The sequence below is a fragment of the Myxocyprinus asiaticus genome, chromosome 2 (assembly GCF_019703515.2).
Source record: "Myxocyprinus asiaticus isolate MX2 ecotype Aquarium Trade chromosome 2, UBuf_Myxa_2, whole genome shotgun sequence".
Lineage (NCBI taxonomy): Eukaryota > Metazoa > Chordata > Actinopteri > Cypriniformes > Catostomidae > Myxocyprinus > Myxocyprinus asiaticus.
In genome coordinates this window covers 18,244,307-18,271,876 of record NC_059345.1, presented here as the reverse complement: position 1 = coordinate 18,271,876, position 27,570 = coordinate 18,244,307, and the positions used below count along the sequence as shown (strand labels likewise).

The 27,570-nt window shown below is 37.5% G+C and overlaps 2 protein-coding genes across 5 annotated transcripts in view; both read left to right on the top strand.

The window, feature by feature from the left end:
• The first annotated feature begins 245 nt into the window (after positions 1-245).
• On the top strand, positions 246-10,881 carry LOC127415122 (menin-like). The gene is made up of 10 exons (XM_051653694.1): positions 246-380; positions 1,292-1,770; positions 1,896-2,104; positions 2,249-2,377; positions 3,834-3,874; positions 4,000-4,087; positions 5,158-5,294; positions 8,257-8,392; positions 9,568-9,741; positions 10,085-10,881. Exons 2-10 carry the CDS (start codon positions 1,335-1,337, stop codon positions 10,583-10,585), a joined length of 1,851 nt encoding a protein of 616 aa, XP_051509654.1. The 5' UTR covers positions 246-380; positions 1,292-1,334; the 3' UTR covers positions 10,586-10,881.
• Positions 10,882-14,749: 3,868 nt separating this feature from the next.
• The window catches only part of LOC127410309 (mitogen-activated protein kinase kinase kinase kinase 2-like), a 39,087-nt gene continuing 26,266 nt past the window's right edge, over positions 14,750-27,570 (top strand). For 3 of the 4 annotated variants that reach the window (XM_051645509.1, XM_051645517.1, XM_051645525.1), the window contains exons 1-11: positions 14,750-15,114; positions 19,205-19,262; positions 19,748-19,838; positions 20,204-20,268; positions 23,908-23,963; positions 24,064-24,111; positions 24,227-24,269; positions 24,413-24,485; positions 26,025-26,156; positions 26,267-26,329; positions 26,484-26,565. In XM_051645509.1, coding sequence (XP_051501469.1) covers positions 15,022-15,114; positions 19,205-19,262; positions 19,748-19,838; positions 20,204-20,268; positions 23,908-23,963; positions 24,064-24,111; positions 24,227-24,269; positions 24,413-24,485; positions 26,025-26,156; positions 26,267-26,329; positions 26,484-26,565 — 804 coding nt within the window. In that variant the 5' untranslated portion in view covers positions 14,750-15,021. Of the gene's footprint in view, positions 15,115-19,204; positions 19,263-19,747; positions 19,839-19,879; positions 19,986-20,203; positions 20,269-23,907; positions 23,964-24,063; positions 24,112-24,226; positions 24,270-24,412; positions 24,486-26,024; positions 26,157-26,266; positions 26,330-26,483; positions 26,566-27,570 lie in introns of all 4 variants that reach the window. The other variant, XM_051645529.1, reaches the window with a different exon arrangement.

Sequence of the window (27,570 nt, the reverse complement as noted above, 5' to 3'; positions counted from 1 at the left end):
TTGGATTAGGCTGCTGTCTAATCAAGCCTTGAATACTTCGAAAACATACACTGAACATACAGCATGTAAATGGTTTGAAACTGATTAAAAAACGTTTCCACATTTGTGCACTTAAACTATTTCTACCATGATGATTTTAGTTTTTGTTTCCCGCAGACGATGAAGGACAACATCCGTATAAGACTACATTTCCCATAATGCTTGTGGAGAACAGGAAGTGTTTTTATTTGTCTGATCTCGTTACAATATGAATAAGCATAATTCAGCTAATACAGTTCGTTGAGGTTCGAACTGATTGTATATGCCCGTGGTGTTCGTCTGAAGGTCTGTCCCTCTACTGCGCGGCAAAACAAAAGCATGTGGATCTAATTTCAACAAAGGTATGTTGTTAGTATGAAACTACTCAACGTTTCTTTGTTTAGAAAGGACGGCGAGAGCGATTTATCCGTTGCAAAACATTCTTTAAGTTCGGAAAAATCACCAGAAACGACCAATAAAGTAAAAGCTAACCTAGCTGCAGCAGCATCACGCAGATGTCCGCTCATAAAGCACATGAGTTTCCATTGGATTTGAGCATTTGCTTTATTTTGTTAGCTCACATTTCAAAAACGCATTATTCTCTTTATTGCATAAAGGCAATGTCTAATGTAAAATAATGTTTTATTATATAAATAATATAATAATTAATACGCCGCACATAATTTCTTCCTTAGGGATCATTAAAGCATACTATATTTAAGCACTAGTTAGTAGGCTAGTGCTATCCATTGTTCATATTAGCCAGTACAGGTCATGTTCAGTCTGTTTTTAAATTTAAATTTTTGAATGTTTAAATTTAAATTTGGGACATCTTGCTACGTTCTTACACGTGTCTCTGGGAATTCCCCTACAACATAGTTGCCAGTGAGTATCTTTTCTACACGAGTTTAAAAATAATACTACGGGAATACTTGCAGCACCTGGGAGTATATAGCATGATACATGAATATAGTAATAATTCAGCCATAGTCATGGTACTGTGAAACTAAACCCTGGTATCAAAGTACTGTTAGCAACAGTAACTAATATCAGAGTACCATAGTAACAGTAATATTGTTAGCATCTGATAAATTTTTTTTTTTCTAAGGAAATGAAGTGATAAAGTCTTTAAGTTGTACACACAAGGCTGAACGATTACTGTGTGTGTCACTTTTTTAAAAAACTGGTTTGTTCAGCATACCCACTAGTTTAAATGAAATGTAATCCATGTTTTGCTGTTCCGTCTTAAATTGTCTTTCTGTATTTTTTGAAGATCAAATCAGACTGGGACCCTTTTTGCGACTCATCCGTTGACAATGGGGCTTCGGTCGTCTCAGAAGAGGCACTTCCCTCTTCGGGGCATCGATGGAGTAGTGCAGCTTTTCCAGTCTGAGCTTGGTAACCCTGAGCCAGATCTGGCCCTGCTGTCCCTTGTTTTGGGTTTTGTGGAGCACTTCCTGGCTGTCAACAGAGTTGTACCAGTCAACGTCCCAGGAGTTCGCTTTGAGCCGCTCACACCTGACTGCCTTAACTCCTGCTTCCCTACAGTAGAGCTGAATCTCATATCTGCCCTGTATGAACGCTTTACGGCCCAGATTCGTGGTGCTGTGGACCTTTCACAGTACCGCACACCTTCCGGAGGTTCCAGCCGTGAGCTGGTGAAGAAGGTCTCGGATGTCATCTGGAATAGCCTTAGCCGGTCATATTTCAAAGACAGAGCACATATACAGTCCCTGTTCAGTCTCATCACAGGTAAAACATCACAAAAGTCTTAAAATCTCAGCTAGATTAAATCATACTCTTTTCGCCTTCATGTTGTAAGACGTGGCATGCTCCTAAAGCACTTGCTATCAAAATCTGTCTCTCTCTTTTTAAAGGCACGAAGCTGGACAGCTCAGGAGTGGCATTTGCAGTAGTAGCTGCATGTCAGGTTTTGGGCCTGAAGGATGTTCATCTCGCACTCTCTGAGGATCACGCCTGGGTGATCTTTGGTGAGGGTGGGGAAGAGACAGCAGAGGTCACATGGCATGGGAAAGGCAACGAAGACAGAAGAGGTCAGACTGTCAGTGCTGGAATAAATGAGAGGGTAAAAGGCATTCTCTTATTTGGTGTTTATCATGAATGTGATAAACGCTACTCTATATACATAAAAACACACATATATATTCATTTATTAAGACATTTCCTGTTGTAAGTCTGTACTGCATCTATTTTTTTTCTCTCTCTTTAGAGCTGGTTGTATCTTAAAGGCTCCTACATGAAGTGTAACAGGAATATGGAGGTAGCGTTCATGGTTTGTGCCATCAATCCTTCTTTAGATCTGCATACAGACAGCACCGAGTTACTCCAGCTCCAGCAAGTATGTTTTCAAACCACCCACATTTATTCTATGTCCTGTGTATTCTTTTTTTACGATGTTGGTTTGTAATTCTTGCACTGTCATTTTTTATATGGTCTACTGTAGCTGTACTGTTTGTCTGCAGTTGTACTCTTTATGTATTTAAGTATATCACTGCACACATTATTAGGAACAATATGGTCCTAATAAAGTGCCAGACATGGTCTCGCTTTAGCCCATCCACCTCAAGGTTCGATGTGTTGTGCATTCTGAGATGCTATTCTGCTCACTACAATTGTTCAGTGTGGTTTCCCGAGTTACCGTAGCCTTTCTGTCAGCTCGAACCAGCCTGGCCATTTTCTGTTGACCTCTCTCATCAACAAGGCATTTCCGTCCGCAGAACTGCTGCTCACTGGATATTTTTTGTTTTTGGCACCTTTCTGAGTAAACTCTAGAGCAGGGGTCAGCAACATATGGCACGGCAGGGTAATCACTGGCAGGCCAGCAATGGCGAGAGAGGAGTAGACATTTTACTTATATAAATTCCGCATCTGCATTCCAATCTACATCTTGATGTAATCCTTATGATCATGCAGCGTGTTTTCATGAGCTGAATGGGAGGCTAAACAAAAGTTAAAATGTGATGAGACTGCAGTATACCCAACAGACTCGTGCAGCGCGTGCAAGCCATTTGCGCATCACAAGCCGGCAGCGCTTCACTTTTGGTTAATCACGTGAGTAAACGCACCACTTTGATTCGGTTCGGCTGCGCAGATGATAACCTACATTCCGTGTTTCATTTGTTTCTTTTTGCTTTAAGAACAACACGTCATATAAGGAAAACACCACTATTAATCCTTGAGATATCCAACCCAGCATACATACAGGTACACCCTCCTTAAACCATGGTCACATTCAAAATTACATTAAACAATTAAGAGAGAAAACATAAACCCACATTGTGGAGTCTATTCAAAATATAAATTAAACCTGAAAATAAAGTTTTAGGATTTTGCAGGTACGATTCACAGAAAAGGGCTAAGCAGTTGATCGGCTTGTGATTTGCGAATGGCTTTGGGGGGGTGTGCACAGCCATTGGCCAGGAAATGGCACTCCATGTCAAAAAGGTTGCTGGCCCCTGCCTAGAGACTTTTGTGCGTGAAAATCCCAGGAGATCAGCCGTTACGGGAATATTCAAACCAGCCCGTCTGGCACCAACAATCATGCCACGGTCCAAATCAGTGAGATCACATTTTTTCCCTATTCTGATGGTTGATGTGAACTTTAACTAATGCTTCTGACCGGTATCTGCATAATTTTATTCATTGCACTTCTGCCACGTGTTTGGCTGATTAGATAGGCCATGAATAAGTAGGTGTGCAGGTGTTCCTAATAAAGTGCTCAGTGAGTGTATATTAATGTATTTATTCTCACTGCATGATTGACATGTTAAGACTGATATCCTTCTGTCTTGCAGAGGTTGTTATGGCTGCTCTATGATCGAGGACATTTGGAGAGGTTTGTTGCTTTTCTCCTAAACCCAAAACAAGGATCATAAACAAGATCAGAGTAATTTCACCTTATTATTGTATAGAACGTGCTCTAGCTGAATGCTTGTTCTCTTTTTTTGATTGAACTTTAAGGTATCCTATGGCTATGGGCACTTTGGCTGACCTTGAAGACCAGGAACCCATGACCGGCAAGGAAAACCCACTGTCCATTCACCTTAAGGTAAATGATTACATCTACATTTACAGACACAAAATACATAAATTCCATCTACATGTAAATGCAAAAAAGTTTTTGCCATGAGATTTTGTGTGGTTAGATGATTCAAATTGAGTTTTTTTTTTTTTTTTTTTTAACCCACAAGTGAAATATGTTAGCAAATTGGTTCATCCGCACTATACTGGTCATGCTGAAGTTTTTTAGTTGTGTGCAACATGCTAGGAGAAAGCAGGAGAAATGCAGGAGAAAGATGTGCTTGGTCTTTGCTTTATTTTGCAGCACCCAGTCTTTTTCTCTCATCGCAATCAATTCAGAGTGCAAGCTCACATTTCAGCTAAGACCTCATTTATTTTGCCATTGTGCCAATTCATTAAGTATCGATGCTGTTACTGAATTGCATAGTATTTAAGTATGGTGTTTCATCCACATTTATGGCTTGACTATTTTAGTGCAATTTGAAAAACGTTTACATTTATAATCATATTTCTACATTACCACAAGGTGGGGCTCTTTTGCAATGCAGAAGGTTTTATTTGTGTTTTATCTTGTTATTTTATGTAATGTAAATGCAAAAGTGATGGAGTTCTGTAAAAATTTCAGATTCTAAGCTTTCAAATGGTACCTCATATTACTTCGTTTGTATCCAAGGATCTTTTACTTTTACACTCTTTGCCCTGCCCTGAGTTTAAAAGGTTAAACAGGTACTTAATTTCCAACCCTGCTTATATATTTCATATTATTACCTTTGTAATTACAAACTGTGTATGTCTGTATGTTGTTTTGCACAATAGTTATACCTTTTTTATTATCAATTTCCTGTAATTTGAGTATCATCTTATGCAATTCAATGTCCAGTAAACCACGTGTAAGCTGTGCAAATGATAAATTAACAACTTGACTTGATCAGCATAAGTTATATATGTAAAGACTGCACATGATACCTTAAGTTTGTTTTAGTAAGATTATATTATATATTATATTATAGAATTCTTTCAAATTTGGAAAAACAATAATGGTAAGTTTGCTTTATATTTAAGTCAGCTTTATCGTGGACTAATCTATTTCTTTATCAGGCTGTCGACTCGGCTAAGAAATATTACAACAACGAGCACATCTACCCATTCATGTATCTGGCAGGGTACTATTACAGACACCGAAATGTCCAGGAGGCTTTGCGTGCCTGGGCTGAGGCTGCATCAGTAATGCAAGAGTAAGTGTATCAATACAGAAATCTGCTCATTATCTGATACTGAGTTCTCAGTTGCATCTTTTAAAGTAATGGTGACCTTTTCTTGAAAATGCAGTGAATTACTTCAGATTTTTACTCTAACTACCATTTTTTCAGCTTGTGTATCATTTTATTTAACCACAGGGGGCAATGTTTCTTCTGTAACTACTGCTTAACTACTTACTGCTTAAAAGTTTTTTATCATTTTGCATAGTTCATCCTAAAATTAAAATTCTCTCATTTACTCACCCTCATGCCATCCCAGATGTTTATGACTTTCTTCTGCTGAACACAAATGAAGATTTTAGAAGAATTTCAGCTCTGTAGGTCCAAAACTTTCAAGCTCCAAAAAGCACATAAAGTCAGCACATAAGTTAGTCCAGTGGTTTAATTGATGTCTTCTGAAGCTATCCAATCGGTTTTGGGTGAGAACAGACCAAAATATAACTACATTTTCACTATAAATCTTGATATCTGCAGTCTCATTGGCGATCATGATTTCAAGCTTGATTACACTTCCTAGTGCCATCTAGAACTCTACGCATGTATCAAGCTCTAGGAAATGTAATCGAGCTTGAAATCATGATTTTGCGAAGAAACTGCAATGGCAAGATATACAGTGAACAACGAGTTATAATTTGGTCTGTTCTCACCCAAAATCAACTGGATCCACTGGAATTAAACCACTGGAGTCATATTGATTACTTTTATGCTGACTTTGTGCTGTTTTGAGCTTGAAAGTGTTGGGCCCTATTTACTTGCATTGAATGGACCTAAAGAGCTGAGATACTCTTCAAACAATATTTGTGTTCAGCAGAAGAAAGTCACTCTGTAATGCTTGTAATGAAAGAATTTGATTTAGTCTTTTTTTTTTCTAACCTAAAACTTTAACCTAAATCTTTGTTACTACAGCAAAATCATTTTATGTTACACATTCTTTCTTCAAGCCTTTTGAATGTTGATGCTAAATGGAAAATTTGGTGGTTGCCAGCATTGTCTGTGCCTCATGCTGTGTGTCCTTACACAGTCATTAGAAGGCTCATTCGTGCTTCAGCTTTGGCATTGGTCCCTGTCGAGAGACAATCTGTACTTTCCCCCCTCTAAACCCACAGTGCAATGGATAGAGTGCTAAAAATACTTTATTCCAATATCCCTGTATCCTGAAGGATGTCTGCACAAAGCACGCCTAGATCTACTGCTCACTCCCATGCTCTTCCTGTTTCCTCTTCCTATAGGACAACATTAGCTATCTCTCCTACCCTCTGTCCCTCTGACGTGTTTTCATGTTTGTTAGTGTCGCTTGGAGAAAAAATACATTTAAACTTACAAATCCTGACATTTAATTGTAGAAAACATTCTCTTTCAGTTAGGATCACTATTTTAAGAATGTGAAATGTTTTTAAAAGCTTTTATTTCTTTCATCATATTCCCAGTGGGTCAGAAGTTTACATACACTTTGTTAGTATTTGGTAGCATTGCCTTTAAATTGTTTAACTTGGGTCAAATGTTTTGGGTATCCTTCCACAAGCTTCTCAGAATAAGTTCCTGGAATTTTGGCCCATTCCTCCAGACAGAACTGGTGTAACCGAGTCAGGTTTGTAGGCCTCTTTGCTCGCACACGCTTTTTCAGTTCTGCCCACAAATTGGATTGAGGTCAAGGCTTTGTGATGGCCACTTCAATACCTTGACTTTGTTGTCCTTAAGCCATTTTGCCACAACTTTGGAGGTATGCTTGGGGTCATTGTCCATTTGGAAGACCCATTTGCGACATCATGGCTGATGTCTTGAGATCTTCAATATATCCACATCATTTTCCTTCCTCACGATGCCATCTATTTTGTGAAATGCACCAGTCCCTCCTGCAGCAAAGTGCCCCCATAACATGTTGCTGCCACTCCCATGCATCATGGTTGGGATGGTGTTCTTCGGCTTGCAAGCCTCACCCTTTTTCCTCCAAAAATAACGATGGTCATTATGGCCAAACAGTTCAGTTTTTGTTTCATCAGACCAGAGGACATTTCTCCAGAAAGTAAGATCTTTGTCTCCATGTGCACTTGCAAATTGTAGTCTGTTTTTTATTTATTTATTTTTTTTTATGGCGGTTTTGGAGCAGTGGCTTCTTCCTTGCTGAGCAGCCTTTCAGGTTATGTCGATATAGGACTCGTTTTACTGTGGATATAGATACTTGTCTACCTGTTTCCTCCAGCATCTTCACAAGGTCCTTTGTTGTTGTTCTGGGATTGATTTGCACTTTTCGCACACAAAATTACGTTCATCTATAGGAGACAGAATGCGTCTCCTTCCTGAGCGGTATGATGGCTGCGTGGTCCCATGGTGTTTATACTTGCGTACTATTGTTTGTACAGATAAACGTGGTACCTTCAGGCTTTTGGAAATTGCTCCCAAGGATGAACCAGACTTGTGGAGGTCCTAAATTTTTTTTCTGAGGTCTTGGCTGATTTCTTTTGATTTTCCAATGATGTCAAGCAAAGAGGCACTGAGTTTGGTAGGCCTTAAAATACATCCACAGGTACACCTCCAATTGACACCAATTAGCCAATGTTATCAGAAGCTAATTGGCTAATTGCCTAAAGGCTTGACATCATTTTCTGGAGTTTTCCAAGCTGCTTAAAGGCACAATTAACTAAGTCATTTTTATTTGTATAGCGCCTTTCACAACACACATTGTTTCAAAGCAGCTTTACAGAAGATCAGGCATTAACAGAAGATAAAACTGTAATATCTATAATGTCTTAGAGTCATCCTTGTGTAGTTTGATAAAATTCGATTGTGTTATTGAAAATACGATGTTAGTGTATGTAAACTTCTGACCCACTGGAAGATTAAAATCACATACTAAAGAAAAATTGTACATTGCTTCACAAATCCAAGGACAAAATGAATTATTTAATCTCATCATAACCTGTCTTGTGTTGGTCTACAGTTACAACTACTGCCGAGAAGATGAGGAGATCTATAAGGAGTTTTTTGACATCGCTAATGATGTCATTCCCACCCTCCTTAAAGAGACAGTGGCTGCTGCTGAAAGTAGTGGAGAAGGGGCCGAAGGGGCGGAAAAGGTATTGTTGTTCATTTAAGAAACGTCAACATGTTAAAGGAATAGTTTACCCAAAAATAAAAATCTGTCATCATTTACTCACCCTTATGTTGTTCCAAACTGATATTACTTCTGTGGAACACAAAAGGAGATGTTCTGCAGAATGTTTTAGCTGCTTTTTATCACAACACTAGTGGATGGAGACTGTGGCTGTCAAAACATGCATGATAAAAGTAGTTCATACAACTTTGTCACTATATTCCAAGTCTTCTGATGCTATACTTTAGTTTTGTTTGTTATACAGACTGAAATGTAAGTTGTTTGTCAATGAAAATGTTGCCCTTTTCTTATTACTTTCAAATCTCATTCATGCTTCTGCATATTTTAAGGGATAGTTCACTCAAAAATGAAAACACTCTCATAATTTACTCACCCTCATGCCATCACAGATGTGTATGACATTCTTTCTTCTGCTGAACATAAACAAAGTCTTTTAGAAGAATATCTCAGCTCTGTTGGTCCTTACAATCCTAGTGAATGGTGACCAGACCTTTTGAAGCTCCAAAAATCACATAAAGGCCACATAAAATGAATCCATAGGACTCCAGTGGTTTAATCCATATCTTCAGAAGCAATGTGATATGTGTGGTTGGAAATAGATCAATACTTAAGTCCTTTTTTTTTTCTATAAATCTCCACTTTCATGTTTCTTTCAAAATGTAAAAGAATGTGAAAGTGGAGATTTATAGGAAAAAAGGACTTAAATATGAATCTGCTTTTCACCTACACTTAAATAGCTTCTGAAGATATGGATTAAACCACTGGAGTCATGTGGATTATTTTCATGCTGCCTTTGTGATTTTTGGAGCTTCAAATGTCTGGTCACCATTCACTTGCATTGTAAGGACCAACAGAGCTGAGATATTCTTCTCAAAATCTTTGTGTTCTGCTGAAGAAAGAAAGTCATACACATCTGAGATGGCATGAGGGTGAGTAAATGATGAGGGAATTGTCATTTTTGGGAAAACTATCCCTTCAAATTTAGTACGTCGTGCACAGTTTCAAGACATGAGAACCCATGACGAGACAATTTTTTAGGTTAACTGTTCCTCTAAATATATTGATTATATTATTTAGAACAAAGTTTTGAATTAATCTTTTCTTTTTTTCTTGTCCTCTACTTATTATATCATAAAGGACCAGCCCAGACTGGTAGCTGCCTTGTCTGCCCTTCAGGACCCAGAGTGCTTTGCTCATTTATTAAGGTTCTATGATGGGATTTGTAAATGGGAAGAAGGAAGTCCCACACCAGTGCTCCATGTAGGTTGGGCCACCTATTTGGTCCAGTCCCTAAGTCGCTTTGACGCACAGGTAATAACTGTTTAACTTCTGTATTTATAATCATTATAGAACTTACAAGACTTTATAAATTGAAATTCCTTTTATTTTTATTCTTCTTATTCTTCTCCACAATGTGCCAGCCTCTTCACAGGGCACATGCAGTGTGTCATGGCAAAACCAAATTGGCACTCATGCATCATTTCATTTACACAGAACTAAAGCCTAAAATCTAAACTCACCTAAAATTTAAACCATATTCTTTTACTGCTTGCAAGCACTAGTATTTTTTTTCTGAAAATGCATATCTAGAGTATTAATTTGCATTGATTGATAACAATTTATAATCGCACACTAATTATTTGGTCTTCCTTAGATTAGGCAAAAAGTGTCAATCATCACCAAAGATGCAGAACCATTAGATGAGGATGACCAATCTAGTGATGACCCGCGTGAGGGACGTAGGCGGGTTCCAAGGCGAGAATTCAAATTGGATGAACAAGCAGGACCGTCTCTGCCTGGTGCCGCCTTGCCCACCCAAAATCCCATGCCTAAAAAGGTGGGTGGAGAAGGAGGGCGCCAACGTTCCTCTGTTGGAACTCGAGGGAAAGAGGCAGATGGCAAAAATGAGCCATCGTCCCCAAGCCCCACACCTTCACCTCCTCAGCAAACCGCAGTGCCAGGAGGGCCGGTGGTGATATTTCACAGTGAAAAGATGAAGGGAATGAAGGGGCTACTCTCTGCAGCCAAGGTCAACTCTAGTGCCATTAAACTGCAGCTCACAGCCCAATCCCAGGTCCAGATGAAGAGACAGAAACCCACACCTTCTGGAGACTACACCTTGTCCTTAATGAAACGACCTCGCAAAACTCTTTAAAATTCCCCATTGAGAGTTTTTTCCATTTACAGTTTCACCTGGAGGGAAGTTCATTAGTTTATCTGCAAAAAAATGGTAAATGTTTTCATAAACTAGACCTGAGTTTATTTAATTGAGTTTTTAATTATGTATTCTGTATATTCATAACTACCAGCTTTCATAGGTGGCTTCAAGCTTATGGTAGTGTCAAGTATCCTTTTTGAGGGATGCAGTCCAGTGATGCTGTTTAACCGCATAATTATTTTTTCTGTGTTAAAAGTATATTTTCCATCAAATAAACAACTTGGAAAAAAAAAAAAACTAGTCAGTGTTTTGCTGTCATTTATTGATTGTGCACCTACATTGTTGTAAAGTCTTATTAATTGTAAACAGTTACAATGTAGTTGCCCACACCGCCCAATGAAAAGAATAAGGTTTGAATAATAGATGAAGAACAGTCTGTTTTTTGCAAGGCCATCATATTAGGAATAATATTAGATTGGTCTTAGATGTGATTGATTATAATCATTTTATTGAAAACGATAGTTTTATTTTTGTAAAGATTTTGATACGGTGAATCATGATTTTATTTTCAAAGTTATCAAGTTGTTAAGGTTTGGAGATACAGGTGCATCTCAATAAATTAGAATGTCGTGGAAAAGTTCATTTATTTCAGTAATTCTCAAAACTCAAATTGTGAAACCCGTGTATTAAATAAATTCAATGCACACAGACTGAAGTAGTTTAAGTCTTTTGTTCTTTTAATTGTGATGATTTTGGCTCACATTTAACAAAAACCCACCAATTCACTATCTCAAAAAATTAGAATACATCATAAGACCAATAAAAAAAAAACATTTAGTGAATTGTTGGCCTTCTGGAAAGTATGTTCATTTACTGTATATGTACTCAATACTTGGTAGGGGCTCCTTTTGCTTTAATTACTGCCTTAATTTGGCGTGGCATGGAGGTGATCAGTTTGTGGCACTGCTGAGGTTGTATGGAAGCCCAGGTTTCTTTGACAGTGGCCTTCAGCTCATCTGCATTTTTTGGTCTCTTGTTTCTCATTTTCCTCTTGACAATACCCCATAGATTCTCTATGGGGTTCAGGTCTGGTGAGTTTGCTGGCCAGTCAAGCACACCAACACCATGGTCATTTAACCAACTTTTGGTGCTTTTGGCAGTGTGGGCAGGTACCAAATCCTGCTGGAAAATAAAATCAGCATCTTTAAAAAGCTGGTCAGCAGAAGGAAGCATGAAGTGCTCCAAAATTTCTTGGTAAACGGGTGCAGTGACTTTGGTTTTCAAAAAACACAATGGACCAACACCAGCAGATGACATTGCACCCCAAATCATCACAGACTGTGGAAACTTAACACTGGACTTCAAGCAACTTGGGCTATGAACTTCTCCAGCCTTCCTCCAGACTCTAGGACCTTTGTTTCCAAATGAAATACAAAACTTGCTCTCATCTGAAAAGAGGACTTTGGACCACTGGGCAACAGTCCAGTTCTTCTTCTCCTTAGCCCAGGTAAGACACCTCTGACGTTGTCTGTGGTTCAGGAGTGGCTTAACAAGAGGAATACGACAACTGTAGCCAAATTCCTTGACACATCTGTGTGTGGTGGCTCTTGATGCCTTGACCCCAGCCTCAGTCCATTCCTTGTGAAGTTCACCCAAATTCTTGAATCGATTTTGCTTGACAGTCATAAGGCTGCGGTTCTCTCGGTTGGTTGTGCATCTTTTTCTTCCACACTTTTTCCTTCCACTCAACTTTCTGTTAACATGCTTGGATACAGCACTCTGTGAACAGCCAGCTTCTTTGGCAATGAATGTTTGTGGCTTACCCTCCTTGTGAAGGGTGTCAATGATTGTCTTCTGGACAACTGTCAGATCAGCAGTCTTCCCCATGATTGTGTAGCCTAGTGAACCAAACTGAGAGACCATTTTGAAGGCTCAGGAAACCTTTGCAGGTGTTTTGAGTTGATTAGCTGATTGGCATGTCACCATATTCTAATTTTTTTGTGAATTGGTGGGTTTTTGTTAAATGTGAGCCAAAATCATCACAATTAAAAGAACCAAAGACTTAAACTACTTCAGTCTGTGTGCATTGAATTTATTTAATACACAAGTTTCACAATTTGAGTTGAATTACTGAAATAAATTAACTTTTCCACGACATTCTAATTTATTGAAATGCACCTGTATGTTTTTGAAAGCAGTTAAAACGATATACAGTGGATGTAATAGTTCGGTCAAACTTGCTAATGGCACTTCTCAAAGATTTTATATTAATAGAGGTATTAGACAAGGATGCCCTCTCCTTTTTTAATTTTGTTAGTCACTGAGATTTTGGCAATGCATATAAAGAACAATCAGCTTAATGGTATCAGCTTTAGGTACAGAATTTAAACTCAGCCAGTTTGCTGATGACACTGCAATATGATTTTTTTTTTTTATATATAATAATAATTGAGCTACCAAATGTAATTAGATATATATAGAGGCATTCACTGCTGTTTCAGGCTTAAAAATACATTTAGATAAATCTGTGTTGTTTCCCCTTAAAGAATGTTCTTTTACAGAAATGTAAAGTATTCCAGTTAAACAAAAATTAACATATCTTGGTGAAGTAGTTTGTAAAAATGAAAAACAAAGGAGCCAATTCAATTTTGATCCAATTATTGAAAATAATAATAATTTGCTTAATGAGGGATATATCAATATTTGGGAGGGTATTATGGTCAAAGGCGGAAGGAATATCTAGATCTGTGTGTATTTCTTTATCATTAGATGTGCCTCCTAAGGTGATTAAGGATTTAGACAAGATACTTTATGACTTCATTTGGAGGAAAAAGCCACATTATTTAAAAAAGGAGGTAATTTGTAACACTAAAGAGCAAGGGGGACTTGAGGTCTTCGATTTTGGAACACTTAATGACGCTTTCCAAATGAAATGGTTGATAGAGTTTATGAAGAATAAGAAAAGTATTTGGAACATATTTCCTATTTACATATTTAATAGTCTTGTGGGTATGCTTTTTTTGTTGAAGTGTAATTTTACTGTTGACAAAATTCCCGTCAAATTGGCCAGTTTTCACAAACAAGCCCTGCTAGCGTGGAATTTGATCTACAAGCTCAATTTCTCACCACAGTTATTTCATATGGAACAAAGACATACTATTTCAAAGCAAATCACTGTTCTATCATACTTGGTTCAATGAAGGAATTATTTTAGTAAGGCAGTTGATTAATTCAAATGGCTTTTTGTTGTCTTATACTGAATTTCTTCAAACATTTCAGTTACCAGTTAAACCAAGAGATCTTGCTATTGTTTTTGACACAATTCCGAAGAGCGTGATGTTATTTTAAGGAACTCTAGTTCAGTGGAAATCAACATTGATGATTTTTGTGAGCATATTTATATTGATAATGTTGATGTTTTAAAACACCAATGTAGCAATAAGTTCATAAGAAATGCTTTTTGTTCTGTTTCATTTCCTGCAGCAAGATTTTTTTTCTTTTTTTGTTTTTTTTTTTTGGTATTTTTTATTTGGTAATCTATATTGGGACAAAGCATGGAAAATGCAAAATACATTTTGTATCAATAACAAAATTAAAGAAGTATCTTACAAAATACTGCGTAGGACCTATCCAGCTAAGGTATTTCAAATACCTGTGAATTTTGTGGATTAGAAAAATAAACAATCCTGCATTTGTTTTATCATTGTATTTACTCAAGATTATTTTGGAAGGATTTAAAAACCTATATTAATAGAAAACTGGGATGTGTGATAGAAATGTATGTTTTTGATGTGCTTTTTATTTTCAAAATGATATTATGGAATGTAAACAACAATACATTATGCAGTTTTATATTTTATAATGAAAATACCATATGCACAAGAAGAAATGGGCTCTTTGTAAACCCAATATTTTACATTTTATAAATGACTTTGAATTATACATATACCTTTTGGAGCAAACTAAAAACAAAAAAGCACTGAAAATATGTAATGTTTTAAAAGAACTACATTTTGTATAAGAATTGTTGTCTGGCAGCATTAATGTAAATAATGTTTAATACCGCTTGTTCTTGTGGCGTTGAATTAAAAAAAAAAAAAAAAAAGTAAAGTAAAGAATATGGTTTAGCGCATGCGCAGACTCGGAAAAGGGTGTCCCGTCTCCAAATCTTTACTGCGAGTGTAGGTGCGCAAGTCAGAGGACAGGCAAAAAGATGAAGCAAATGCATTAATTATCCTGTTAGACTGAATGTTCACACATTAACTTTTATTGCTGATTTTCTACGTTTTCAAATTATAGTTAAATGTTTTTTTTTTTTGTTTTTTTTTTTCCACTTCTGATAAAAGCGAAACAAGATGGCATGACCTTACCGCAAATCAGAGACGCAAGTGACAGCTGTCATGAGTAAGTGAATCGCGTAGAGAGCTGCTGGCATGAATACTATAGGAGTCTCATTTTTGGATCCCTTGGATGACTATGAGATTATTAATCGGATCGGGAGTGGCACATACGGAGATGTCTTCAAGGTAAGAGTGTTGAAAGAAGCTTATCTTTTGCATCTCTTAACGTAGAAGTTTATCATTTGGAAATTAGTCTTCAAGCCAGAACATGAATTTGAAATGCATGAATGCGCTACATGAATGTCTCATTGCTTAAACGCATGTTATAGCTACTGTCAAGATTTGAGAAAACACTTTTTTTCTTTTAGGAATTAGGACACTGCCAAAAATGTACGATGGTATTACCACCTATTAATGCTATATTTGAGACAATCCAAACAAATCAGCACTCAGTTTTTGTTAATTATGTTATTTGGGCTGAATATTTGAACAAGAAGTCAGATTCATGTTACCTGACAGACTGGATTGTTTAGTTTTCAAAAGTGATAGTGTTTACAGCATGTGTGAGAACACATACACTCCGTTTAAGGCATTGCAAGCTGACCTTATATGGGATATTTATGCCACAAAATCACTAAATGAAAATTCTCTCATTTACTAACCCTCATGCTATCTCAGATGAGTATGACTTTCTTTCTTCTTCAGAACACAAACAAAGATTTTTAGAAGAATATTTCAGCTCTGTAGGTCCTTACAATGCAAGTGAATGCTGACCAGAACTCTGAAGGTCCAAAAAGCTCATAAAGGCAGCATAAAAGTAATCCATAAGACTATAGCAGTTAAATACGTCTTCAGAAGATATATGATTGGTGTGGGTAAAAAAACAAAACAAAAAACAGATCAATATTTAAGTTATTTTTTTTTTTTACTTTAAATGTCCACTTTCACATTCACTTCCACATTCTTCTTATTTTGTTTTTTGCCGTTTCACATTTTTCGTGCATATCGCCACCTGCTGGTTGGTCAAAGTTGGAAATTCATAGTAAAAAAGACTTAAATATTGATCTGTTTCTCACCTACTCCTATCATATCGCTTCAGAAGACACAGATTTAACCACTGGACTTTTATGCTGCCTTTATATGCTTTTGGAACCTTCAGAGTTCTGGCCACCATTCACTTGCATTGTATGGACCTAAGAGCTGAGATCTAAAGCTGAGATTCTAAAAATCTTAGTTTGTGTTTTGCAGAAGAAAATGTGATACACATCTGGGGTGGCATAAGGTTGAGTAAATTATGAGAGAATGATGAGAGAATTTTCATTGTTGGGGGAACTATGCCTTTAAAACCTCACAGGTGTGGCACTGTTATTCTGCAAGATGTGTATGGTATTTTAAAGGTTTTATTGGTTTTCTTGTCTATTCTGTCTTTCATGTATTCTAGAGTAATGTGTCACTCTTTTGTAGCAGTCCCTAACACAGCTGACTCTATCATAACTCAGTGGGAGAGCCAACAACTCTTTGTTTTCCATGGTACAATACACAAAGAATCCTTTCTATGACACTACTCTAACTCTCTCAACTTTGAGTAAGATAGATCTCAAGATCTAAAAATATTTCATGGGGAGGATTCGCAGATGTATTTGAACAGTTTAGAAAAGTTTGTTTTTCATTTGACGGACTTCTCGTTTCTAACTACGCCAACAAGCAAAAGAATGACAAGTTTTGGATTTCTGGCCAAAGTGTGGACAGATATCTGGCATGAACCATTGTCCTCGGTTTGTGGCTACGTTATTTCAGGTTGAACAGCAAAACCATTAAGAGAATGTTGCACTGTCGCTTTAGTCATGACAGGAAGCCCTCTGGCATGCCAGGAAAAGCAACAGGAAGGCAGCTCAGCGAAGTTCCAGGTTTTGTCCAGAAATTTTTTATGTGTTATGTTTATGAATTGCTGAAAGCAAAAATGGAGGTCCACTTCCCTGATTAACTTTTTTTGTTAGATGGTTTTTCTTAACCATTGGCCTGATCAGATGTATCACTAAGTAAATCAGTCTGATGTTAATATGAATTTAATTTGAATTACATGGTCAGCTGCCATGTTAAACTGTCAGTACATTTTGGGCTCTCCCTACTTTAGTGGTAATTTGTCAGCACTTTTCGACTGGTTAGTTCTGAATGTTTTTCACTTTAAGTCAGACCCAATGTGCCGAATTTCAGACAAGCGGAAAACGTTTAATGTCACATTCATTTTGATCTCTGGTTTGGGGGATACTACATTAGCACAAATGTGAAATAACACTGTTTTGGTCTCATTACTGTTATGGTTAGGGCTAGGTTTAGAGTTTGGGATTAGGTGTACACTGATGAGCCTTTATGAACATTATGACCACTCACAGGTGAAGCGAATAATGTTGATCATCTCCTAACAAGGCCACATGTCAAGGTCTGGGTAGATTAGATGGTAAGCAAACTATCAGTTGAATGCAGGAGAAATGGGCAAGAGTAAAGACCTGAGCGACTTTGACAAGGGCCAAATTGTTATGACCAGATGACTGGGTCAGACCATCTCTGAAATGGCAAGGATCTTGGGGTGCTCCTGGTCAGCAGTGGTGAGTACCTACCGACAGTGGTCCGAGGAGGGACAAACCACAAACCGGTGACAGGGTGTTGGGTGCCCAAGGCTCATCCCGTCTGGTCCGAACCGACAGAAGGTCTACTGTGGCACAGAAAATTTTAATGATGGTTATGGGAGGAATGTGTCACAACACACAGTGCACCGCACACTGCTGCATATGGGGCTGCGTAGCCGCAGACCGGTCAGAGTGCCCATGATGACCCCTGTCCACCATCAAAAGTGCCTACAATGGGCACACGAGCGTCGGAACTGGACCTTGGAACAATGGAAGAAGGTCACCTGATCCGACGAGTCCCATTTTCTTTTACATCACGTGGGCGGCCATGTACATGTGCGCCGTTTACAGGAGGAAGCGATAGCACCAGGATACACTATGGGAAGATGACAAGCCAGTGAAGGGAGTGTGAAATGTTCTGCTGGGAAACCCTGGGTCCAGTCATTCATGTGGATGTCAATTTGTCTCGTACCACCTACGCATCGTTGCAGACCAGGTGAAGAGTTCAAGGTGTTTCCATAGCCTCCAGATTCCTCAGATCTCAATCCGATTGTCCATGGTGGCTCCACCTCGCAACTTACAGGACTTGAAGGATCTGCTGCTAATGTCTTGGTGCCAGATACCACAGGACACCTTCAGGGGTCTTGTAGAGTCCATGCCTCAGCAGGCCGACGCTGTTTTGTTCTCAGTACTGTTAACGTTAGGGTAGGATTAGGGTTTGGGTTAGAGTTAGGAGTATAATGTAATTACTCCTCAAATATTCCTGAAAATCGGACAAGACTAAGATCAGTCTTAATTTGGTGAATACTTGGCAAACTGGATTAACGGTTTTAAAGTAGCTTGATTGAATCAATCCTCATCAGTGATTAATTGATTATTGTGCAGTACTGTACAGTTTAGACTAATGAAGAAAGAATATCAGCTCCTGCCATTAGCTACAGGACAAGGTTACAGTGAAGGACACAGCAGGCTGCTACTGACACTAGCATATTTATCATTAAGATCCCTGCCAGGAGGGCTGGCTTTTGTCCTGAATTTCCTACAGCAGAACAAATATTTTATCAAAATAATATGGCCTTTGAGTAACATTTGCTCAGTTCTATAACATTTCCTCATCCACATTACATGTTCATTTGAAAACCAAAAATAAGTATATGTGTTTACTATAAAAGCATTGAGAGACACTGCGTAACAGTGATTTTAATAAGGTTACTATGTGTTCTTAGGCACAACATGAAGCTCAGTACCTAAAATCCCCTTAACCATGATAAAATCACTGTAACACGTTTCTTGCGGTGTATTACTTTTAGTAAACAATGGCAAAAGCAATATGAAACAGGGCACCAAGTTTCAGATCTCAGTGAGTTCTTGCACCAAGTACTATATAAGTGTAACTGTAGGTGATATTGCCAATATCTAGACTTGGTGCATTCATAAAGAGTTCAAATTATGTGCCGCCACAGGTGTACATGTATCAGCTATTTCACAACACACTTACTTTACTTTGAACATAACTCATCCAGTCAGTCTTCACTGTCTGAAATATCCTATTTAATATGGATTGTTAAACTCCCCATATTCAATGAAAGAAAAAGTCTAACCAGAACTTCCAATCAGTGAATCATGTAATATTATGTATTTCCTTTTAGGCTAGAAACATCAAGAGCTCAGTAATGGCTGCTATCAAAATGGTTAAACTGGATCCAGGTGTGTGAGAAGTTTTATTAGTCAGAAGTTTTTGGACAGTTAAGGCAAACTGCATTTTCAGGTGCTTATTTGCTCACAGTTAGCAGTGGTGTAGAGAATATAAACATGAATGGGCATATGCTGTTTCTAAAACATTCCTCTAAACTATATAGGTTTTTGTTGCACTGATCAATTGCTTGAATGTATAATTTGTAGTACAGTGAACACTACATTTACATTTATGTAAATGTAACTACATTTACTCATAATAGTTATGAGTCTTAACTCAACAGCATTTTGTGATAATTTACCAGTACTATAAACAACATTAAGTATATGATTGTCTTGCATTATAACACAAGAAATAGTAGAGATTAATTATCTTGTATTAGATATTGAAACTGACCCTACACTAGAGATAGCTTTTAATGCCAATATTTTTATCCTTTAAAATACAATATTTTACCCTTTTGATGGACATACAACTTTATTTATTTCTTTTTCAGGTGATGACATCACTACCATCCAACAGGAAATCACAATGATGAAAGAGTGTAAACATAAAAACATAGTGGCCTATTATGGCACTTACCACAGGTACAGTAATATACAGTAATGTACGGTTTCTGCATTTCCAGGTATTGGCCCAGCAGTTGTCTGAGCATTCCACTACGTGTTTTACACCCCCACAGGCAGAGTTACGCAATCAGATCAGCACAAATAACCCTCAGACAGATTTTTTAGGTTTGTAAATGCTGTAGTTATCAACATGTGTCTGGACATGCTCAAAATGACTGATGCTCCCTGAATATCCTTTGGAAGGAATGCATTCCCACCCACAAGCTTTGATTATGCATATAAAGTTCTTGTCGTGTCTGTAAATAATGTGTGTGTGTTTTGAAAATGTTTTGTGTGCAAGGAGTCATTGCAAAGGGCCATGTGCTAAACTGCTTTGCTTTCAGGAACACTAAGCTGTGGATATGCATGGAATATTGTGGGGGAGGATCATTGCAGGATATCTATCAAGGTATACACTGACTAACATTAGCAATATGTGCTACCATTTAAAGGGGTCATGTCGTATTTAAAGGTGATTTATTTTCGACACAGATAAAAAAAAAAAAAAATGTAATTTGTTTTTGCAGAGACAACTACAGTCGAAGTCAGAAGTTTGCATACACCTTCACCAAATACATTTAAACTCAGCTTTTCACAATTCCTGACATTTAATTGCAGAAAACTTTCCCTGGGTCAATTAGGATCACTATTTTAAGAATGTGAAATGTCAGAATAATAGTAGAGAGAATTATTTATTTCAACTTTTATTTCTTTCATCACATTCCCAGTGGGTCAGAAGTTTACATACACTTTGTTAGTATTTGGTAGCATTGCCTTTAAATTGTTTAACTTGGGACAAACATTTTGGGTAGCCTTCCACAAGCTTCTCACAATAAGTTGCTGGAATTTTGGCCCATTCCTCCAGACAGAACTGATAAAACGGAGTCAGGTTTGTAGACCTCCTTGCTCACACACACTTTTTCAGTTCTGCCCCCAAATGTTCTATCGGATTGATGGCCACTCCAATACCTTGACTTTGTTGTCCTTAATCAATTTTGCCACAAATATGGAGGTATGCTTGGGGTCATTGTCCATTTGGAGGACCCATTTGCGACAAGCTTTAACTTCCTGGCTGATGTCTTGAAATGTTGCTTCAATATATCCACATCATTTTCCTTCTTCATGATGCCATCTATTTTGTGAAGTGCACCAGTCCCTCCTGTAGCAAAGCACCCCCACAACATGATGCTGCCACCCCCATGCTTCACGGTTCGGATGGTGTTCTTCGGCTTGCAAGCCTCACCCTTTTTCCTCCAAACATAATGATGTTCATTATGGCCAAAGAGTTAAATTTTTGTTTCATCAGACCAGAGGACATTTCTCCAAATTAAGATCTTTGTCCCCATGTGCACTTGCAAACTGTAGTCTGGCTTTTTTATGGTGATTTTGTAGCAGCTGAGCAGCCTTTCAGGTTATATCAATATAGGACTTGTTTTACTGTGGATATAGATACTTGATATATATAGATACTCTACCTGTTTCCTTCAGCATCTTCACAAGGTCCTTGCTGTTGTTCTGGGATTGATTTGCACTTTTCGCACCAAACTACGTTCATCTCTAGGAGACAGAATGCATCTCCTTCCTGAGCAGTATGATGGCTGTGGTCCCATGGTGTTTATACTTGCGCACTGTTTTTTGTACAGATGAACGTGGTACCTTCAGGTGTTTGGAAATTGCTTCCAAGGATGATTCAGACTTGTGGAGGTCCACATTTCTTTTTCTGAGGTCTTGGCTGATTTCTTTTGATTTTCACATGATGGCAAGCAAAGAGGCACGGAGTTTGAAGGTAGGCCTTAAAATACATCCACAGGTATACTCCAAATGACTCCAATTAGCCTATCAGAAGCTAACTGGCTAATTGCCTAAAGGATTAACATCATTTTCTGGAATTTGTCAAGCTGCTTAAAGGCACAGTTAACTTAGTAAAACTTCTGACCCACTGAAATTGTGATATAGTCAATTAAAAATGAAACAATCTGTCTGTAAACAATTGTTGGAAAAATGATGTTCTTAATGACTTGCCAAAACTATAGTTTGCTAATATGAAATCTGTGGAGTGGTTAAAAAAATGAGTTTTAATGACTTCAGCCTAAGTTTATGTAAACTTCTGACTTCAACTGTATAATTAGTTGGCTGATTTATCCCGAAAAGTGTGAACACTGTGGCTCTGTGTTGCTTTCAAAACATTGCTTTGTTTGTTTGGGCATTCCAACCAGCCTGACATAAAAACATTGGCTCAGACAATTGCGTGAGTTTGGGGTGGCTGATGGGGATAGTGTTTGAAAAATCTGTTTGAAAAATCTGAAAGCAATCATATTTGCATTTTCGTTTCATGATGATAGCGAAACAGATGTTTACTATACAAGCGTACTTTTTGGTTCACTGTAGCATACTTCCTTCCAAGAAAAAAAGCTGTCAAAATGGCTTGTTCTGAAATTGTGGATTTCTGAAATCAGATATTAGAATAAATTAACCACACACAAAAACATGTCACCAAGTCACATTCTCTGATACTTGTCTGGTGTTCAGCAACTTGGCCCACCCAGTCAAGGTGAAATAATAATGAGGAAGTAAGACTAATACTATTATTCCTAAACACCAGAAGAATATACTATTATTCTATTTGGTATATCAAAAATGATAAGAGTGATACGAGTAGGATATGGGGAAAGTTCGCCAAACATTAGCTGTGTCTCGTTTCGAAGGCTGCGTGCTAGTTAGGACGCATCCTTTGAAGGCTGCAGTATACTGAACGTCCTCCTTTAAACAAGCCTTGTTTAAACGAGATGGCCTTCGTAGGACAACATGGTTGCTATGACAGCACGCCACTCTTTAACAAGAGCGAGCGCTTTGAGTGAGAAGGGAACAAAGTTCCTTTAGAAGGCAATGTATGAGGTAAATTTGAGGAGATTTATAATGATGTAAAGAGAAAAGGAAATAGATTTTACAGGTGTACTTTTAGTCTAATACTTTATTTTAATTATATATTAATATAATTATACATATTTCATACTCTGCACCCATCTACTGAGGTACATCAACTTGGGAATTAACATTACTTAACATTACTTAATCCGTTCAATCCGTTGAAGCAAAGAATTTTGGGTTATAAGTGCCCACGAAGGATACACCCCTTGCATCCTCCGAATTCCCGTGAAAGAAGGTTGCATTTGAAGGCTGCACTCAAAGTGTCCTACTTGCTTTTCTGAAACGAGACAGCCTCGATGACGTATGCGGCCGACAAATGCGACCACCGGAGGACGCAGCCTTCCAAACGAGACACAGCCATTGTTCTGTTTCTGGCTCCAAGTGTTAAAGGTGCCCTCAGTAATTTCATTGTACTTGTTGTTTTGGACTTACACTGACCACTAGGGGCATGGATGCATCATCATTCAAACACAATAGTTTTCAGTTACCGATGCCATTGTAGAAATTCACAGTTCACAGTCAGCCATGATTCAATTAATACATGAGTGAAAGTGACCAATAACAGGGCGGTTACTGAGATTAAGCGAGTAGTATTTAGCTGGTCATGTGACCTCTACATGGCTGCCCCTGTGAGGGGACCCTCTACATGTAATAAAACAGCTTTTTTCAGGTTAGTGATATGACTGGAGCCTTCATCTCATGTGAGAGGTCATGATTTTATACAGATGTTTCAAAATTACTTTTAATTTCTTTAGGATTAAAACGTTTTAATTGAGGAAAAAAATACTGAGCGCACCTTTAAAAACTAGCTAGTTTTAATTCTAGTTTTAGAACTAGTTTACTTTGCAGGGTCAGAGAGCAAGTGTAAAATGGTCATGTGAAAATAATGTGAAAATGTCTGTTTTTGTTGTAATAAATCTTGACTTACATTATCAGTGGACCTCAGGGTAATTTATGATATGAACAAAAAACATATGATTCATATAATAATAAATTATGATATAAAATGTTAATTTATGGGGCACGGTTTATTAATCTTAAAATGTTATTTACCAAGAATCATACAGTGGTTGTATTGCTGAAATAACCTTTGATCATTAATGAAATATGTCCTCCTCAGTAACTGGCCCTTTGAAGGAAAAACAGATAGCTTACATCTGCAGGGAAACACTCCAGGTGAGATTAATCAATTATTTAAAGCATCTTCAGTGGCATATCTCTTAAATGTTACACTACCCCTTCTTTTTGAATCGACTGCTTTTCTTGTCTTAACCAGGGTTTGAACCATCTCCATGAAACAGGCAAAATACACAGAGACATTAAGGTAGATGAGGGTAATTTATGAAGTAATGTCTGTTGGTGAGGCTTTATTGTGGGTTTGCTGTGCAGTTATGTTTTAATTGGATAAATCAATTGTAAATCTCTCTCTCCTAATACAGGGAGCTAATATTCTCCTTACTGAACGAGGAGACGTCAAATTGGGTGAGTGATAATATCTGTGTTTGTGTGTGTAACTTCTTTAAACACACACTCAGACTTACACACAACATTATTTATTACTTATGCATTATTACAAATGTATTTATTATGCCTCTCTCTATCTTTTTATCTGCCTCTCTCTATAGCTGATTTTGGGGTTGCAGCTGAGATCAGTGCCTCTGTTGCCAAGAGGAAGTCCTTCATAGGAACTCCCTACTGGTGAGCTGTCTGCACAGAGATTTGCCCTTGATTCCTGCAGAATTAGACTGGATTTTATAATGAAACAGTTCCTTGGCAGTTGTGTATAAATAATACTGTTATTATAATACTGTAACTATTACTATTAACTATTATACAACTACCACTACTGCTATTTATGTTATACAAATATAGTACAAATTAAATTCTCTTTTGAAAAAGTGTAGCTACACTGCAAAATCTGTTTTGTCAGATAACCAGATAAAAAAATTTGGTCTAAATTAACTGGATCAAGTCAAAAAATATCATTTAATATATAAATTAACCTGAATACTTTAGTGTACACCAACAAAAGTAATTTTTAACAGTTAGATCAAGTAGAAATAGATTTTTAAGGTAACAATTACATGCTAGCACTTTTTAACAGTGTAAATATAGTTTATGTTATTCCTATATTATTGTTTTATAGTCTTTAAATATAGTTTAATTATATTATAGGCCTATGCGTTTTAGGCAATCATTTCCTTGCACTGTTTAAATTTAACCCAAAATCTACCAATTCACTTAAGAGTACACAGTCAGAGTACGCACTGTAAAATGTGGAACTCTGCAGATGTTAACTTGATCTAACCCAACCTGATCTTACCCTACCTGATTAAAATTCATTTTGTAAACAAATGTAGTCAGGTTTATTCAGTCATGTTAAATAATATTTTTGACTTGAATGAAACTGGTTATTTTAGATGCTACCACATGAACCACATTTTTAGGTTTTAATTTTTTTTTTTCAGTGTACTGAACTATTTTTAAGGGTCAGATCAGGTAGAAATAGCTCCTTAAAGGGATAGTTCACCCAAAAATGAAAATTCTCTTATCATTTACTCACTTTCATGCCATCCCAGAAGTGTATGACTTTCTTTCTTCTGCAGTACACAAACAAAGATTTTTAGAAGAATAGCACTGCAGGTCCTTTCAATGCAAGTGAATGGTGGCCAGAAGCTCCTAAAAGCACATAAAGGCAGCCTATAAGTAATCCATACGAATCCAGTGGTTTAATATATTTCTTCTGAAGCAATTCAATCACTTTGTGTAAGAAACAGATCAATATTTCAATCCTTTTATCCTTTAAATCTCCACTTTCACTTTTAGAATGTGAAAGAATGTAAATGTGACAGTGGAAATTTATAGTAAAAAAGGACTTAAATATTGATCTGTTTCTCATCCACACCTATAATATAGCTTCTGAAGATATAGATTTAAACACTGGAGTCATATGGATTACTTTTATGCTGCATATATATGATTTTTAGAGCTTGAAAGGTCTGGTCACCATTCACTTGCATTGTATGGACCTACAGAGCTGATATTTTCTTCTAAAAATCTTAAGTTTGTTTTCTGCAGAAGACAAAATCATACACATCTGGGGTTGCATGAGGGTGAGTAAATAATGAGAGGATTTTCATTTTTGGGTGAACTATCCCTTTAAGGTAACAGTTGAAGGTTGCCACTTTTTACAGTGCTGTAAAGGGTAGGAAACCCAATGTTCATTTGTTACATTAGGATGGCCCCTGAGGTGGCAGCAGTGGAAAAGAAGGGTGGATATAATCATCTGTGTGATATCTGGGCAGTGGGCATCACAGGCATCGAGCTGGCAGAGCTACAGCCACCCATGTTTGACCTTCATCCCATGCGGTAAGAATAAGACATTTAATTCATTTATGAGAAAAGAAAACAGCACTGGTAATCTTTAGGTATCAATGTTGAAACATTGTTGAATATGTTTTTTTTTTTTTTTTTGGTAGAGCTCTGATGTTGATGTCTAAGAGCAGCTTCCAGCCTCCCAAACTCAAAGACAAGAGCAAATGGTGAGATAGCAAGGAGGTGTGGAACATTAGTTTGAAAAATTCAAAACCCCATAAATAAATGTTATTTCTCTCTTAAGTTGGCTTAAAGATAAGTGAACTTTCCTGTGATTACATGACAAGATTTCTGAGTTGTTTGTGTCTTCATTCTTTGCAGGTCTGCAGGTTTTCATAGCTTTGTGAAGATGTGTTTGATCAAAAGTCCTCGCAAGAGGCCGACTGCAGAAACATTACTCCAGGTGACAGTGCCAGAATATTCAAAGCCAAAGTCAATCATCAAAGTTAATATTTGCTCTTATGAAGTCTACAGGCAGATCTGGATGTTGTGGTTGCATAGAATAAAATGTAACCTGGTTGACTGCTTTTGTCAAAACTGACAATTAAGTGTCGGAGTGACAGCTTTGAGTGTTACTGCTGAATAGCACTTCACTGCCCTTCCCTCAAGTATTCCCCTTTAGAAAACATACTTGCATAAAGGTCATGAGAAGCATTCAACTATTTTCTTTTTAATTATTGTTATTATTATTATTTAAAAAAGCATTTACAGACAGGTCCTTACTATATATACAGTATATATGGTTAGGTATGTACAGGTGCATCTCAATAACTTAGAATGTCGTGGAAAAGTTAATTTATTTCAGTAATTCAACTCAAATTGTGAAACTCGTGTATTAAATAAATTCAATGCACACAGACTGAAGTAGTTTAAGTCTTTGGTTCTTTTAATTGTGATGATTTTGGCTCACATTTAACAAAAATCCACCAATTCACTATCTCAAAAAATTAGAATATGGTGACATGCCAATCAGCTAATCAACTCAAAACACCTGCAAAGGTTTCCTGAGCCTTCAAAATGGTCTCTCAGTTTGGTTCACTAGGCAACACAATCATGGGGAAGACTGCTGATCTGACAGTTGTCCAGAAGACAATCATTGACACCCTTCACAAGGAGGGTAAGCCACAAACATTCATTGCCAAAGAAGCTGGCTGTTCACAGAGTGCTGTATCCAAGCATGTTAACAGAAAGTTGAGTGGAAGGAAAAAGTGTGGAAGAAAAAGATGCACAACCAACCGAGAGAACCGCAGCCTTATGAGGATTGTCAAGCAAAATCGATTCAAGAATTTGGGTGAACTTCACAAGGAATGGACTGAGGCTGGGGTCAAGGCATCAAGAGCCACCACACACAGACCTGTCAAGGAATTTGGCTACAGTTGTCGTATTTCTCTTGTTAAGCCACTCCTGA